Source organism: Arthrobotrys flagrans, assembly GCF_004000055.1.
Source record: "Arthrobotrys flagrans strain CBS H-5679 chromosome Unknown unitig_0, whole genome shotgun sequence".
NCBI lineage: Eukaryota > Fungi > Ascomycota > Orbiliomycetes > Orbiliales > Orbiliaceae > Arthrobotrys > Arthrobotrys flagrans.
This window is the reverse complement of record NW_027137550.1, coordinates 1818856-1834908: the sequence shown is the minus strand read 5'-3', so window position 1 is coordinate 1834908 and position 16053 is coordinate 1818856. Positions and strand designations below refer to the sequence as shown.

Sequence of the window (16053 nt, the reverse complement as noted above, 5' to 3'; positions counted from 1 at the left end):
GCTATCAGTCAGTAGAGTTTCAAATCCACCCGTCTAGGGCATCTGCATATTACATAAGAATATCGCATCCCTCAAGGACACAAGGGATAATGCCGATGGGTATGGTCATGTGATTATAAAACCGTTTGTTCCTTGGCACAACACCAGCACAACACCATGTTTTGATTGGCTGTCGCGCCGAACAAGAAACCTGCAGGGCCATCGAGCTGCAAACAAAATTTTTAATTTTTTGTAAGGACCCGCGACAAGTGGTTGGGACCTTCTACTATCTTTCGTTCCAACTCCGACGACCGATCCTTCAATGATTCCAGGTTCTAGATAGTAGTAATCGTATTATACCGTACCGTCATTATGAGTCCGGACGTCTCCAATCCACCGGCCAAAAGAGCCCGTCTTGAGGTCGCAAAGTCAAGTACTTCACAACAGTCGCAAAAGTCATCATCTCGAATATTCGCTCCGTTCAGAGTCAGTATATACAAAAACTTCTTAACAAAGAAAGATATTTTACTAATTGACGGTAATATAGTCTCTCGGCCATGTCACGACTTCCACTCCATTCGCCCTCCTCCAACATTCCGCAACCTTCCAACTATCCACATCCACAGGCCGCTCTGTATCCACATATGACATCCGAAGACTCAACCTTCTCTTTGTCACAAGCCCTCAGACTCCATCTGAGGTCACCTCAATATACGCCCGTGGGAAGGAAATATATGTCGGCTTTCGAACGGGAATATGGATATTCGAAAGAGGAAAGAAGAAAGGCGAGATGCAGATGGATGAGGTTAAGAAGGGTAGGACCGGAATCAAGGACATCTTCGGCTTCGGTGACTGGCTTGTTGGCATCATTGGACCTAAGAGCGTTGGTGTTTGGAACATTGGGTCGAGAGGTACGTACCAGCTCTCACGATATCAAATGACATTGACGTCTAACGAGTGAAATAGAACTCTACACGACAATCGAATTATTCGGCGGATCTGATATCGTCAACATCGTCCACCCACCGACCTTCCTGAATAAAATATGTATAGGCACCTCGGACGGCTCTGTAGAGATCTGGAACATCAGAAGCGGCAAGCTCGTCTATTCCATTCTACCACCAAAGACACCCAATGGCACAGATATTGGACATCTCACATCATTGTCCCTATCCACCCACCACTCCATCGTCGCAATGGGTTTCTCCTCCGGGATAATAAACCTCCACAACATCCAGACGGATACATCACTCTTCCAACTCTCATCCTCAGCTCCTGTGACCTCCTTATCCTTCCGTTCGGACCTGGTACCACCCCCGCTAAAGTCGTCTTCTGACCCCCCATCGCCCTCTGATATGCTTGCCTCAGCATCATCTAACGGCAACATAACCCTCTGGTCGCTCAAATCTCGCAAAGCAATCGGAATCATGCGAGGTGTCCATTCATCCGCAACCGGCGGAATTTCAAAGGCTATCTTCCTCCCCGGTCAAAACGTCCTTGTAACATCCGGCGGCGATAACGCTATCAAGCTCTGGGTGTTCGACACTCCAACTACCGTCCTACCTCGGATACTAAGGCAGCGGGGTGGCCATGCATTGGCACCGAATACGATCATGTTCCACCCCAGCACTCACTTTATACTTTCTGCTTCCCTCGATCGTTCATTATGGGGCTTTTCCCTTCGATCAGACGCACAGTCTACCGAACTGTCACAAGGAAGCATGGAGAGCACGATGAATAAATTAAAGAAATCCGGCATGTACGACAGGATCGCCGACGTATCGCTGTTGAAGGGTGCGATCATAACTTGTATTGCGGTGGAGGGTAACCGGGACGGCTCCGGCGCGGAATGGGGGTCTAACGAACTCGGTTGGGAAGGTGTACTTACCGGCGGAAGGGAGGAGGCATTTGCAAGATCATGGTCTTGGACTAGACGGAAGGTCGGAAGGTGGACTTTGCCCACTGGAGATGGAGGGGAGGTTAAGAGCGTAGCCATCAGCCCATGCGGTACCTTCGGTATCGTGGGAAGTGCAAAGGGTGCTATCGATTCTTATAACTTACAAAGCGGGATCCACAGGGCTAGATTCCCTGCCCGCGCGACAAAGGCGCAAATCGCAGCGAGGAAGAATGGACAGGGAAGTCGGGCAGGCTGGAAACACGCCGGCGCAGTAACAGGATTAGCAGTCGACTCTGTGAACAATGTCCTGATCTCCTGCGGTTTAGACGGCTTCGTCAAATTCTGGGAATTCAAATCCGGGCTTCTTCAGCATCAGATATCGTTTACAGAAGGGACTGCGTGTACGGCACTCAGAATCCACCGATCGTCGGGTTTGATCGCTATATCCTGCGACGACCTGGGTATCCGGGTTGTGGATATCGAAACCGGAAAAGTGGTGCGTGAGCTATGGGGTTGCGGGGGCCGTATCTCTGATATTTGCTTCTCCAACGACTCCCGCTGGCTCATCGCATCAAGCATGGACTCGACAATTAGGGTCTGGGATTTACCAACCGGCCACCTCATCGACGGTTTCAAGACCCAAAGTGTCATCAACTCGATTTCATTCTCTCCGGATGGAAATTTCTTAGCTACAGCGTCCATCGATAGCGTGGGTATCGGTATTTATACCAACAAGACTGTGTTTACACATGTTCCTACCCGTCGCATATCCGAAGACGATATTCGAAAACTTACGGGTCCATCATCGACAGGAGAAGGCGGTACAGGACTTGTGGAATCTGCATTCGCACAGGATACCGAAGAAGAAGAACTTGATGGACAATACACCACCGTTGCGCAGCTTTCGGATCGAATGCTCACTATGAGTTTATTACCAAAGAACCGGTGGATGAACCTCTTAAACTTAGAGCACATAAAGGCTCGAAACAGACCTACCGATCCGATCAAGAAACCCGAGAAGGCACCATTCTTCTTGGGTAGCTTGGCAAGCTCGAAAGATAGTGCTGCAAATCTTATTACCCCAGACGATGCAAACCAGGATACGGACAACGGTCTAGATCTTAGCGTTGCAGAGGCATCGAGAAGGGCGATTGAAAAGGCAGAGCTGAGTAGAGTTAAGAGCGGTGATGTCGAATTTGAAAGAAGTTTCACAAAGTTCTTGAGGGAAGGAAGTGAAGATGGAGACTGTAAGTCCAAAATTCCCCCCTCTCTTCTCAAAATCTACAAATGACATGATACTAACCAAGCCTTTTTACTTTTATATAGACACCGCCTTCATCGAGCACATGAAAACTCTACCACCATCGACAACAGACCTCGAAATCCGGACGCTGGATACCTCCTCTCCGCCATACTTCGAACTAATATCCTTCGTCGAAGCCCTGACGCAGCGTCTACGAAGCCGAAAGGACTACGAACTCGTATTGACGTGGATGAGGGTCTTTCTCAAAATCCACGGAGAAACCGTAGCTAAAGAAGAAGAAGAGCTAGCGAAGGCCGAGGACAGTGAAGCCGAAGCCGAAGAGGATAGCGATGACGACGAAATGGTAGAGTTGAGAGACGAGAAACCGACGGTTAAAGAAGCGTTGCAGGAATATAGAGAGGAGATGAAGCAGGAGGCTGGGAGGGTTTCGGAGTTGGTAGGGTACTGTGGGGGAGTGTTGGGGTTCTTGAGGAGTAGTCGATAGAAGGTACCATGGTTGATTCGTCTACCTACTTTCTACGCGTGTAAGATGGGGATTGTATAGGCATTTGTACTATTATATTAGTTGATTTGCGGGCAGATACCTAGGTACTCGGGCAAATATAACCGCATCTATGCCAGTTAATTCGAACTCTTTTCATTTTCGCAATATAAAGCCGCTGTTCTTCAAATTTAGACCTTCAGTATTGGTGGCGCTACTAATATTGGAGCAAATCATCCCATGTTCTCGATTCTATAGGAGTGCTCGTACTAGCAACCACAAAAGTCATATTTTAGATTTTCGCGGTAGCATTCGGTTTATGAGATAACTCTGGATCGGTCCGTAAAGCACTGCAAGGCAACATGAACAATCTCGTTCCTTGCTTCCACAACGACCCCCTCCTTTCAAATCCATCTTCATCACCTCCCTTCTCTCCATCGCCTCGATTGCCCGAGGCCTCAAAATTTCGACAAGTAAAAGATGACATCGGTTCATCGTCCTGCAGCGGCAGAAGCGTCATTTGTCGTCCATGGAATGGAGTTCCAAGACAGATGGTATCCCAGATGTAGCATAGTGGCGGGATCATGGCTCCAGGTACGACATGTTCCATATGAGGTAGAAAACAGCTTGCTACGGTAAGGCATATATATAAATCACCCAAGACTCCATCCCTATGAAAAGATTCCATGGCAGGAATCAAGAATATAGAGATCCAACCATTAACCGCCTCTTCATATCCGTCAATACCAAAGCCACACCCCTCAACATCGGATCTCCACATCCAGATGAAAACCGCCATCGGCATCACTCGTAGATGTGACGGATATTGTTGATAGTGATAGTATTCCTGCTTCAATTCCGAGGTTGGCACTAAAACCCTAAATTCAAAGCGGCGTCAATGTAGCCCAGATCACAAAAAAGAACCCTTAAAACCCAGAGTCACCGTCTCGCCGTAAACCTAACAGATCCCTTCAACATTGCACGCGCCATAATTCGCCCCGGAACTTTCTGTCCCATCCGCCAAACTCCCTTTTGGCAGCATCACCACCCATTCCCGCCAAAAAGGTTGATGTAGCAGGAGCAAGCAGCTTGTACAACCCTCCAGACACGCCCCGTTGGGATTGCCCCCCCGTAACACGAGCTTTCTGTACACCGACAACGAAATCCCTTACAAACGTTGTGGTTCCCGAGTGTATCAACGGATACCGTGGGTTCCGAAACGAGGTAGGGGGTCGAGTTGCCTGTGAAGGAAACGTCGGGATATTCGTTCCCGGCCCGTACACAGGACTTGCTCGAACGGGGCGGATGTTTCCGTGAATCGTGGGTAGAAGAGCTGCCTGGATGTTGGGCTTTTTTTTCCCTTGCTGGGTGAAGAAGTTTCTGTTCCTTTATAACAGAAGGGGTGTTTAGATTAGATGACACAACCAACATGTTGAGTCGGCCGGGAGGATGCTTCCTTGCTGTGCGAACTCGCATTCGGTATTGAATAACACCAACATCGAACTTTCGATCTAGTCTCCCGATCCATGGGAAGGATGTTTTGACACCTTGTCCTGAGACAATCCGCGCATGTAGAAGCCGTATTAACATATCTTTGACCCGAACCGAGTTACTGAAGCCGACGTCGACGTCACGCATAAAAATTAACAACTGTCGTGTGGACCGTCGTCCTGGAGAAGAGAGGAAGCAATCTCGCATTTGATAGTACAGACAAGGGCGGTATAGCGAAAATGGCATACACATCATATAGAGCCAACAAGATCGTGATAAAAAGAAATCAGAGCAGCGACTAGGAACAAGAGCTGATCCAATAATACAGGGATAGTAGAAGAGAAAGCAAATGGAAGGAACCGATTCACAAAAAAATATCCTGCAAAGGGAATAACGGACCATCAAGGGGGGTGGAGAGAAACAGACAATAGTGTGGCAGATGAAAGCATAGATACAACGTTTATATCGTCCGGCTGTATCAGAAATAAACAAAAACCAGATGATGATTAATTTAAAAAAAAGCACAAGAGAGAAAAGGAGCCAGAAAGCACGACGTAATGCGAACATTGGGGAAGTCTGGGGAAAATATTGATTTCCTTTTAGCTCACAAGAAGAAGAAGAAAAACTCCAAAGAACTCCTTCACATTTTTGTTCCGTTTCTTGCCCACCTCTTCTCGTCCGTATCCGTCGTCGGTATTATAAAATGTAGTAGATTATGGGGTATTCGGCATTATGCAAATTAAAGACGTGTCGGTAGACCAATGGTTCATCTTGTCTTTGGTGGGAAAGTCCTTCAGAGGGACGCAAGAGGGTATGTAGGAATGGTCTATGCATAGTAAAGAATGCGTGAGGCCTCCGCTATACATCGAGTTGCAGCATTCTGCTGTTAGGTAAGGCCGTACATGCACCTCTTTATCACGGGTATTCCGTTTAGCAGCACTTTCCACCGGCAGCGCTACTCGTCTCGTTGACGTTGACAACTCCCTGTTGGTTCTTCTCTCCGGAAGACGAATCCATGATTCTCTTCTTGATATCGCGAGCCAGCAAAAGGAAGGCTTCTTCGACATTAATATTAGCCTTAGCGGAAACTTCCATGAATGGGATTCCAAGCTCGTTGGCCAGGGCCTGGCCTCTCTCTGTCGAAACGACACGTTTCTCCTCCCAGTCGCATTTATTTCCAATTAGGATCTTGTTAACGCCTTCTGTCGCATGCTGCTCGACGTTTTGGAACCATGTTTGAATGTCTGTGTTACGTAATCAGGCGACGTCAGCGATTTAGGATTCTGCCAGAAGTGCAGCAGTAGCAGCCCGGGGGAGGCTGGGAGGGGAAATGGACGTACTGTTGAACGACCGTTCGTCGGTGACATCGTAGACTAATAGGATTCCCATAGCACCTCTGTAATACGCGGTTGTGATAGTTCGGAAACGTTCCTGGCCTGTAGAGAGAAGCAAAGGAGACTGTTGTTAGTCGACCAGTTTTGGTGGTTTAAACGCCACCGGATTCTGCCGCTCTGAGCTGATTTCCGACGAGGCGAGCATGTGGTGTCGGGGCGGTTCAAACGGTAAACGTACCAGCTGTGTCCCATATTTGGAGCTTGATTCTCTTGCCATCTAGATCGATAGTTCGGATCTTGAAGTCGATTCCGATGGTTGTGATGAAAGAAGGGGTGAAGGAGTCTTCACTGAATCTCAGCAGACAGCATGACTTTCCAACCCCAGAGTCACCGATGAGGAGGAGTTTTATCTACCGAGCAGAGCAAGAGAGTGGATATTAGCTATCGGAACAGCTACTAAAATACGCGATCATGGCAGGCAGGTATTATACGACATACCAGGAAATCGTAGTTACGGGAACCCGCCATTGCGATAGCACCGATGGCTGGTCAAGGCCAAATAGAGCTTTTTTAGAATTACAAAGAGAGGGAGATTGTAGGAACGTGTTTGCAGCCTTTGCAGGGTCTACTGTGAGCTGTTATGTAGGTTGTATGCTCTTGATAATGGTTGTGATGATATGATGGTGATGGTGATGGTGATGATGGAGGAAGAGCGAGTGAGAGAATGTGTGTGACGGAGATGGGATGGATGGAGGGAATGGTTGGCTGGCAGGTTGGCAGTGGCCGGTTGGTTTGGTTGGCAGTGATGAGGTGTCGAAAAGGTGTCGGTTCTGAGCTGTGTTGTTTTGAATGGTTCGGGTTCAACTTGCTGGACAACCGCCACCTTTTAAGCAGCAACCACAAGACTAGGTAAGTACCTAACTATATGGCTTCAACAGGATAACTAAGGAAGACTGACCGATATGTATGCGAGCAAGTAGGTATGTAACAGCTGCTGCAGCCAAGAAGGGGCTTGCAAAAATCCAAAAAAAAAATCCAGATGGCTTGCTTCTCGAGTAGGCTAGAATATCCCTCCTCGTCGAACTGCAGTCTCTGGAACACTAAGGCTAGCTATCAATTACGCTAGATGGCGTTTCGTTTCAGCTTCGCAGCTAATCGCGACATGCAAATGACAGGAAAGGCCCTGCTCTCAAGGACCCCTTTTTAACACTATTTCCATACTTATCCTTAAGTACTTCTTGCTTAAGTACTTGCATGCACATACATATGCTTCAACGTTGAGGGGCCTTACAGGAAGTTTCCCGTCATCGTGCGGCACTTTACCGCTAACGTTAGCTAAGGCCAAAATGCAGGAGCCACCACAGAAGCCATTCCCTGTTGCATGCTTTCTTTTACATCGAAATCCCGAACCGTCCGCTTTCAGGCTTCAAACGATCGTCATTTTTGTGAAGCATACTAACAGAATGAATGTTATTCCTAAGTTTTTCTCTCTGATTGTTCATATGCTTTATATCGTCGTCATCGTCATAGTGATCCTGTTTACTCCGCCGCTGGAGACAACGTTTAAACGGGGAAATTCGAAAACCGGGCGCAAGTTAAACTCGTAACCAGTCCACGTGGACTCTATGCCAAACACACGGCGGTAGGGATGGCAATAATGGCAATGTTGCAATGCATGTTATCTTTGCGGTTGCTACTGTACTTATATACATTAGGGATTAGATATTAATATTATCACCTCGAACTGCCTGCTATGAAAAATAAGAAGAGAGAAGAAGGGGAGAAGGAGAAAGCATCATAATCATCATCAATTGCTGTAATGTTCTGTCGTAAATGTTGAACGAAGTTAAGTTAATCGGGTTTCTAATCGCCAAAAAAATGCCCCATCCCACCTTTTTTTTTTTTTGCGACGTGGAAAATCACCATTGATATACAAGAAACAATATATAACGCCTTGACACTTGCGATTGGGCCGGAAACAGAAAAACATACAAATCAATACAAACCCGTTAATATGTTGTCGTCTCTCTAACAATCATCATTTGTTTATTTGATGGAGCTCACGATGGTTAGCCATCGTTGCTCGTCCTTCCTATAATCGCAAAGTTCAATTAGCATACAATACTTTGGTGATTGATACTATGATGAAGTGTGGGGATTGGGTGATTGTCTTACTCGTCAAATTTTAGCAACATTTTCAAAACCGGCAGCATCTGCATCTGCATCTTCTTGTTCTTCACCTCCAGGCTCTGCAGAACAATATTCTTGATGTAGTCGACATTAATGCTGTCAAGACTACTTCCGTCCATTGAAGGTGTAGCAGAACCTCTTCTTGTTGGTGACATTGCTTTATCCAAGGATTGACGAGAGGACGGACGAGGACTATCATCGGACCTCGTCTTCGCATTCTGGATCATACGGAGTTCGTCTGTTGCGATTCTATAGGCTTTCTGGAGCTTGTCGTATTTCAGTTGTACGTCTTCGGTCTGTTTTCGTAGATCGCCTTTCTGCTTGTCGAAATCTCGCATTTGTTTCTCGGTTTCGTCCTGGAAAAAAAGAATATCAGCGTGTGCATTCCATTTTCGCAAATAACCACCAAATCGATACATACCAAGGCATCCCGCATATTAAGCATCGCCTTCTTCGTTTCCTCGAACTCCTTGGTTGCATTTTGAAGAGCCTCTTCCGCTCTCTCCTTGCCGCTCTTCAACCCATTCCTTTCCTTCTCTGCATCTGCTTTCTCCTCCTGGACTCGCTTAAGGGCCTTTTCGGCTTCTCGGAGCTTGTCTTTGATTTCTTCTAGTTCTCTCATCTTTCGCTTGCTAACAGTGGCTGCTTCCTCTTCCGCCTTGTCTCTTTCGTCGATAGCTTGATCCATTCTCTCCTTCATCTCCCTAATTCTTGCATCTTGCCTGGTTTCGACATCCCTAAGCAAGCGTCTCATGGTTTCAGCTTCGCGACTACGCTCGCTAAGAAGTTTCTGGGCCTCTGCTAGTTCCTCCTCCATACTCTCATTCTTCTCCTTCAGTTCCTTCATTTGCGTAGCAAGTTCGGATGTCTGGTCTCGCAAAGACGACATCAAGCTTTGGGCGGATGAATGCTGGGCCGTCTTGAGATCGATTTCCTCTTGGAATCCGTCCCGCTCCGACCTCAACTTCTGAACCTCTCGTTCGAATGTAAGCAGTTTGGGTCGAAGAGTAGACACTTCTTCTTGCGCCTTTTTCAAATCCCTCGATAGTGATTCTACAAGCTCTTGAGCTTCTTTTCTATCCTCTTCACAAACACGAAGTTCTTTCTGTAGTGTTTTTACGGAATCTTCCGCCTTAGCCCTCCTGGTCGTCTCATTCCTAACTTCCACTCGGGCCTTCTCTCTAATGTTGTCAAGCTCATTCTCGCGATCCGAGAGTCGGCGTTTCAAGTTATCGACTTCAGACTTTAGGTCGGATTCGGCCTTCTCTAGTCGTTTAAAGGTAGTGAGCTTTTGACTAAGATCCCCATTAGTAGCGGAAAGCTTCGAAAGCTCTGACTTCTGACTGTTGATTTCGACCTGCATCTTCTCCAAAATCGCTTTCCTCTCGGTTAAATCCTTGAACCTGGTGGCGGCAAGCTGCTGAGCGATAGATAATTCCGCCTTCGTAGACTCGACTTGTGCCTTTGCAGTTTCAAATTCTTTGTTTAGGGCGTCATACTTGGCGTTAGCTTCTTCCGATACCTTGTCACTAGAGGCCTTGTGATTTTCAAATTCCTTTGTGAGTTCACCGAGCTTGCCGCTTAATGAGCTAGCTTCGTCCTTGATCTTGGTCAACTCTTCCTGCACGGCTCCGTGTGACTCCTGGATCTTCTTGCTATCTGCTGTGACTTTCTCCATCTCCGTAGTCAGTTTGGTCAACTCTTGCTCTAATGTGCGTTTGCTAGCTTCAAGAGCCTTCTTTTCTTGGATCAGGTCCTGAATCTTATCCTTAGCCTCGACACACTCCTCGCTGATAGTGAGAAAAGATTCCTGGAGAACCTCGAATTCCTGGAGGCGGTCAGCTGCTCGTGTAGCCTCAGCACGGAGTTTTGCGCTCCGGGTTTCCTGCTCCTCCAGCTCTTTCCTGAGAGCCGTGATTTCAAGTCGCAGATTTGAAATAATGAGATCCGTGGCCGACACCTCGTCTTCGTCTGGTCGTGGTGATGTAGGAGTAGCCACATCCTGAGACTTGTCTTCGGTGCCATCCTTCGATGCCTCCTCGTCCTCCTCGTCATCGGGCTTGAAGGTTTTGTCTGTCAAAGCGGTAGTTTCACGTTTTTTCTTATTCCTCCTGCTGCGATTGCGCTTCTGAGAGGCTGTAAGTCCCTTGTCCGGAACAGCCAATGTATCCTGAGACTTGCTTGTTGGTTTCGATTCGGTCGGTTTAGCGTCAGCTGGAGGTTTCGCGGCCGTGAGATCCTTTACTTTGCGATCACTTTCCAACAATCGATCTTCCAGTACCGATACCTTGGACTCAAGGGCGAGCTTCTCCTTCTTGGCTTTGTCGACTCTCGACTCAAGGTCTTCCAGCCGGGATTCCGATTCTTTGTGGAGCTTCTCGATCTTGACTTTGGCATCTCTAACGCCGCGGAGTTCATCAGAAACCGCTTTGAGCATCAAGGTCTCTCCTTCAAGTTCCTCTATCTTGCTCTCGAGCTCCTCGATTTCCTTCTCCTTTGCAGCCTTGAGTTCTTGGAGACTTGCTTCCGATGTCTCCAAGTCCTTCTTGTGTTCCCCGCGAAGAGCTTCACTCTTCTCCTCATACTCGGATTTCGCCTTTGCAAGTTCCTCTTCCGCAGTCTTTAGACTGCTTTGAAGATTATCTCGCTCCGTAGTCAAGGCCTCCTTCTCTTTCTCCAGTTTCTCAAGGAGACCAGCGTCAACGGAATCTTCCTTCTTTTCAGCAGCCTTGCTAGCTCCCTGAGCCTTTGTGAGCTCTTCCTTCAATCCTCCAAGCTCCTTCTCCAGCTTTCCACTCTCATCAATCAACCTCTTGATCTCACTGTCCTTAGCCATCATTGTCTCTCTCATACCCTCGAGTTCCCGCTGCGAGTCTTCTACATTCTTTTGGAATACTTGTGCCGCTTCTTCGGCGACCTTAGCGGCCGTTTTAGCGGTATCCAGTGAAACCTTCAATGTAGAAATCTCGGTTTCCTGCTCCTTGACCAATACAGCAAGGCGGTCTTGTTCGTCTTCATATGAAAAGAATTCCGCAGGAGCCTCTGGGGTTGGTTTGAGGGATGATATCGATAAGATGGAAGCTGCTCCGGGAGACTTGACCTTCTCGGCGAGATCGATGCTATTCTTTGCGGTAGAGGGACCATTGACCGGGCTTGTAACAGTAGGGCTTGTAACGGCAGAGGCTCCATTCGTCTCTGTCTTCCCCTCCAGCTCCTTAACCCGTAGTTTCAATGCCTCAATTTCCTTTGCTCTATCCTCAGACTCCTTCTTGTGCTTATCCAGCTCCTTCTTCGTCTCAGCCAGTTCCTTCGAGACGCGTTTGAATTCCTCCATCGTCATGTCAGACCGTAACGATAAGTTGTTAAGATACTCGGTGAATGCCGCGGGGTCGGAGATAGAAGTGCAGGGCGTCGTCTCACGGAGGACCTTTTCGAAGGGATCGATCAATTGGACTTTGGCATGTGTGATGCGATACGATCGGAGCAGCTCTGTTTCCTCATGGTAATCAGCATGTTTTCTTTTAATAGGGAACGGTAACCCCCCAAACTCAAACCCTCAAAAAGTAGGTAAGTCGTACCGGTATACTTGTTCTCAATCTTCTCGAGTTTTCGGAGCTTCAGTCTGACTTCGGACGGCAAATCCGCCAGATTTATGGTTCCATTGCTGGCCCCTGCTGCTCCACTTGCATCCTTCTTCTCTGTACCACCATCACCGGTTTCACCCTCCCGCTTCTCATCTCCCGCCCCGCCAGTACCACCACCACCGCCGCCACCACTCGTTGGAGGAGCCGGTGTCCCGGTTCGAGAGATTCCTCCCCCATCGCTCGAGAAGTCTGCTTCGAAATCCGCCGGATCCCGCTCCCGCTCTTTAAGCGATGAGACTGTATTCCTGGGTCTCGAAGATGATCGATCGTGAAGCCCGTCGCGCCGAGAACTACTAGGTGTCCGTTGGAGAGTCGACGGTGGTGGTGATGCGAGGTTGCGCTGGCCGGCCGTTCGCGCGGATTCTTCGAGAGAATCGGCGAAGTTCTTCAGCCTGGCGAACATGGTTGAAAGGAGGGTCTACGAGTTTGACCTGCCACTAAACTCGTGATGGCTAGGATATTGAATGGGCGATAAACGGGGATACGAATAGAGAAAGCGAGCCGGACGAATGAGAGTGAGAGTTATCGCAGCTATTGGGGCGGGCGGTTTAATTGCCCGCGATGGATCCAAGGCGGAGTGTTAAAACTGACGCGGGCAGAAGCTGATCTTTGAGAGAAAAGATAATAAAAGGGGAAATTTTAATTCCCTTTGCAAACTGGAGAGATTTGAATCCGAAGGATTACTATTATTACAACCCTTGGAGATGAGGCTGAATGCTCTACGATTGCGTGGAGCTTTCGTCTCCTCAAGGGGCCTTCCCGGCCAAGATTTGGGTACCGGGCAGGCTGAATTAGGCCGAAATGAACACCTTGCAGTGCGCCCGTGCCGAACCAGCTCCAGGGCTTCGGCATACATCGAGTGCAGCCATAGATGACTGCATGAACGCGCCACATTGTTTACTACAGTTCTAAGGATAAGGCTGGTATTATTTATTGCTATCGCCACAAATGATTTGCCTATGTACAAGTACATGCCACCGGCACAGATATAACCCCACCTCTTTGACGAATTTTTACTTCCATAGCTTGGCCAAGCTGGTGGCCTTATCGTCATGTCTATTCAGAATCTTAGATGTCGCAAGATCGAAATCCTCCTGGGTAACGTGTATTCTTCGCTCACGGAGGGCATACATGCCTGCCTCTGTACAGACACCCTTGAGCTCAGCACCCGAACAACCATTCATCTTCTCTGCAATCTTCTTCAAATCAATTCCACGAGTCAAATTCATGGAACGAGAGTGGATACGGAGAATGTCCGCTCTCGCCTCAACACTAAAATCGGCCAATTGTAAGCATTGTGTTAAAAGGAGCCAATCTTTCCCAACAAGAATACTCACGTGGGTGGGGGGAATTCAATCTTCCTGTCAATTCTTCCAGGCCTCAACAATGCGGGGTCAAGGATGTCCAACCGATTGGTTGCCATGATAACTTTGATGTTCTTTGTCGGTTCAAAGCCGTCCAACTGATTCAGCAGCTCCAACATGGTTCTCTGGACCTCAGAGTCACCACCACTTGAACCCTCCACTCTTGAAGACCCAATGGAATCGATCTCGTCCATGAAAATGATACTAGGCGCATGCTCTCTCGCCATAACGAACAATTCTCTAACCATTCTTGAACCTTCACCGATGTACTTCTGTACCAATTCGGAACCAGAGACTCTAATAAACTTGCAGTCGGTATGATGGGCGACGGCACGGGCGAGCAACGTTTTACCAGTTCCAGGAGGTCCGTAGAGCAAAACACCCTTTGGTTGGGCGATACCGAGGGATTCGAAGAGTTCCGGATGCTTGAGGCCCAATTCGATAACTTCCTTGATTTCTTTGATTTGCTGGTCTAGACCACCAATCATATCGTAGGTACTATCAGGAACCTTTTCGACCATCATGAGGGAGACGAGAGGATCCACCTGTAATAAAACACGTTAGCACAGGATGTTCTGGCGACCGCCGACATAGGGAGACCAACGGAGCTAGGCAATATCCTCTCTAATCGGTAGTTCTCATGTAGCAATGCTACGCGTTTACCGGGTGTAAGTTTCGCGATTTCGACTCCATCGGCAATATCGACAACTGCCCCGTTGCTTTATATCAGTTTTTTTTTGAAGCCGGATATTATGTGAATATCGGTGTTGTGTCGTACCGTATTTGCCCTCTGGATGGACCTTTACGAGGACCCTCTTCGTTCCCATAACCTTCACGACTTCACCAACATATGATCCATGTTGTTGCAGCAATGTCAACTCCTCTCGCAGTAATCGTACTATATAAAAAACAACCTTGTAAGCCCATGTTGATAGCTTCAGGATGCTGAGGTGCATCGTGACGCACCTTTCGAGTTGAGGTCATTCCGCGTCGCTTCCAACCGCCGTAGGACAGCCGTTGAATGTATAATCTCGAGCTTCACGCTTTCGATCTTATTCTGGTAGTAGCTATCAAGAGCCATGATGGTATATGTGATGGGAGGTATCGAGATGTGATTGTATGATGCGGATGTCGTAGCGTGATGCGGATGTGGGTAGTTGGAGAGCTGACGAAGGCGTGGGAGCTTTGGAGCCAAGCTTGCTGCGTCTAAAGCTCGCTTAACAATCTAGGTGGAAAACTTACAACAGTCTCAACACAGGAATTCGAGGCTAGCATTTGCATTCTAACCTGGAAGTCCTCTCTTTTACCATTACATTCTAAGTTGACTTCAGATAGTGTTAATATACCGAGAACTAGTTATTGCTTTATATACTCTGCTACTTGTTCAAAATATATCTGCTGCACTCAAGTGTTCGATTGATCACCCGGTGGAAGCTGCTCCGGATTCACGATCCCAGTGCCCGACTGATCGTTTGATACAGCCTGGTTCGCGATATTGATTTCTTCAATGATATCGCCCAGCCGTTCTTCCTCACCATAATCGTACTCTTCGTCACCAAACGCCGTCTGGTATACTGTCTCATCTTTCTCTTTCATGTAAGCCACCGTCGAGAGCCTTCCCCCCCACTTTCTTTGAATTTGCACTATGGCTCGACCTTGAAGACCTTTCTATCTCAACCGGTCGTCTAACGTCGTCGTCTCCATCTTGCTGCTCGAAAGAATTAGCATTTCGAGAGTTCTAGAGTTATAAAAGCAACCGGACCAATTTGCAAGAGATGGATTCTTACTGATTTGGACTCTTCAAACTGTACGACAATTTCTTGAATGGGTGAATTTTTCTTCATGGATTTCCTGAGCGTTAATTCAGCTAAGGATGGTATTTGTGGCAGATCCATTCGCTGTTGTTGTTGTGGTGATCGAAGGTATTCAGCAGCTGGATATTCCTTTCGCACTTTGGCTAGTTCGACAGCATATTCCTCTGAACTGCCTTCATTATCTAAAAGCGGCCTCAACCGATTGAACCTCCGGGGACTGCCCTTGATCCGGTGCACTACTCGATTTTCTTACCATTAGCCCTCAATTCTTAGATAGTATAGTCAAGGGTATTCTCGCTATAATTGCTGAAACCCGTTAGGTACTTTCGGGTTCCAGAAACGAAGGGTGTCTCCCATTTGAAGCAGGATGTCTGGTGCCAAAGTTTCATAATTGGTGTTATTCCCAAACCTTTCAACAAGCTATTTGCCAAATCCGACGCATTAGTCCGTATTAATTCACAAATACAAGTAGAAGATAATTGTATCTTGCTTGGGTCGGATGCCGCCAAGCTAAGACTAGGCCCGAATGTCAAGTATAGTCCTCCTTAGAATCAGTATTTGAAATAGCATAAGCCGTTTCTTTTTCTGCCGGTCC

General features: G+C 47.6%; 4 protein-coding genes across 4 annotated transcripts; 1 reads left to right on the top strand and 3 right to left on the bottom strand.

Moving 5' to 3' along the window:
* Positions 1-351: 351 nt before the first annotated feature.
* On the top strand, positions 352-3624 carry DFL_003635 (uncharacterized protein; the record flags this gene model as incomplete). Its single annotated transcript, XM_067632600.1, has 4 exons — positions 352-465; positions 527-890; positions 946-3123; positions 3203-3624. 4 exons carry the CDS (start codon positions 352-354, stop codon positions 3622-3624), a joined length of 3078 nt encoding a protein of 1025 aa, XP_067490853.1.
* A 2281-nt stretch (positions 3625-5905) lies between these two features.
* Positions 5906-6974, bottom strand: DFL_003634 (uncharacterized protein; the record flags this gene model as incomplete). Its single annotated transcript, XM_067632599.1, has 6 exons — positions 5906-5938; positions 6015-6022; positions 6072-6356; positions 6453-6548; positions 6685-6856; positions 6945-6974. The coding sequence occupies 6 exons, from the start codon at positions 6972-6974 to the stop codon at positions 5906-5908; spliced, it is 624 nt and encodes a 207-aa protein (XP_067490852.1).
* Positions 6975-8492: 1518 nt separating this feature from the next.
* On the bottom strand, positions 8493-12683 carry DFL_003633 (uncharacterized protein; the record flags this gene model as incomplete). Its single annotated transcript, XM_067632598.1, has 4 exons — positions 8493-8538; positions 8622-8992; positions 9058-12125; positions 12215-12683. 4 exons carry the CDS (start codon positions 12681-12683, stop codon positions 8493-8495), a joined length of 3954 nt encoding a protein of 1317 aa, XP_067490851.1.
* A 610-nt stretch (positions 12684-13293) lies between these two features.
* On the bottom strand, positions 13294-14725 carry DFL_003632 (uncharacterized protein; the record flags this gene model as incomplete). The annotated part of the gene is made up of 5 exons (XM_067632597.1): positions 13294-13552; positions 13618-14189; positions 14249-14352; positions 14423-14542; positions 14611-14725. 5 exons carry the CDS (start codon positions 14723-14725, stop codon positions 13294-13296), a joined length of 1170 nt encoding a protein of 389 aa, XP_067490850.1.
* Between the last annotated feature and the right edge of the window lie 1328 nt (positions 14726-16053).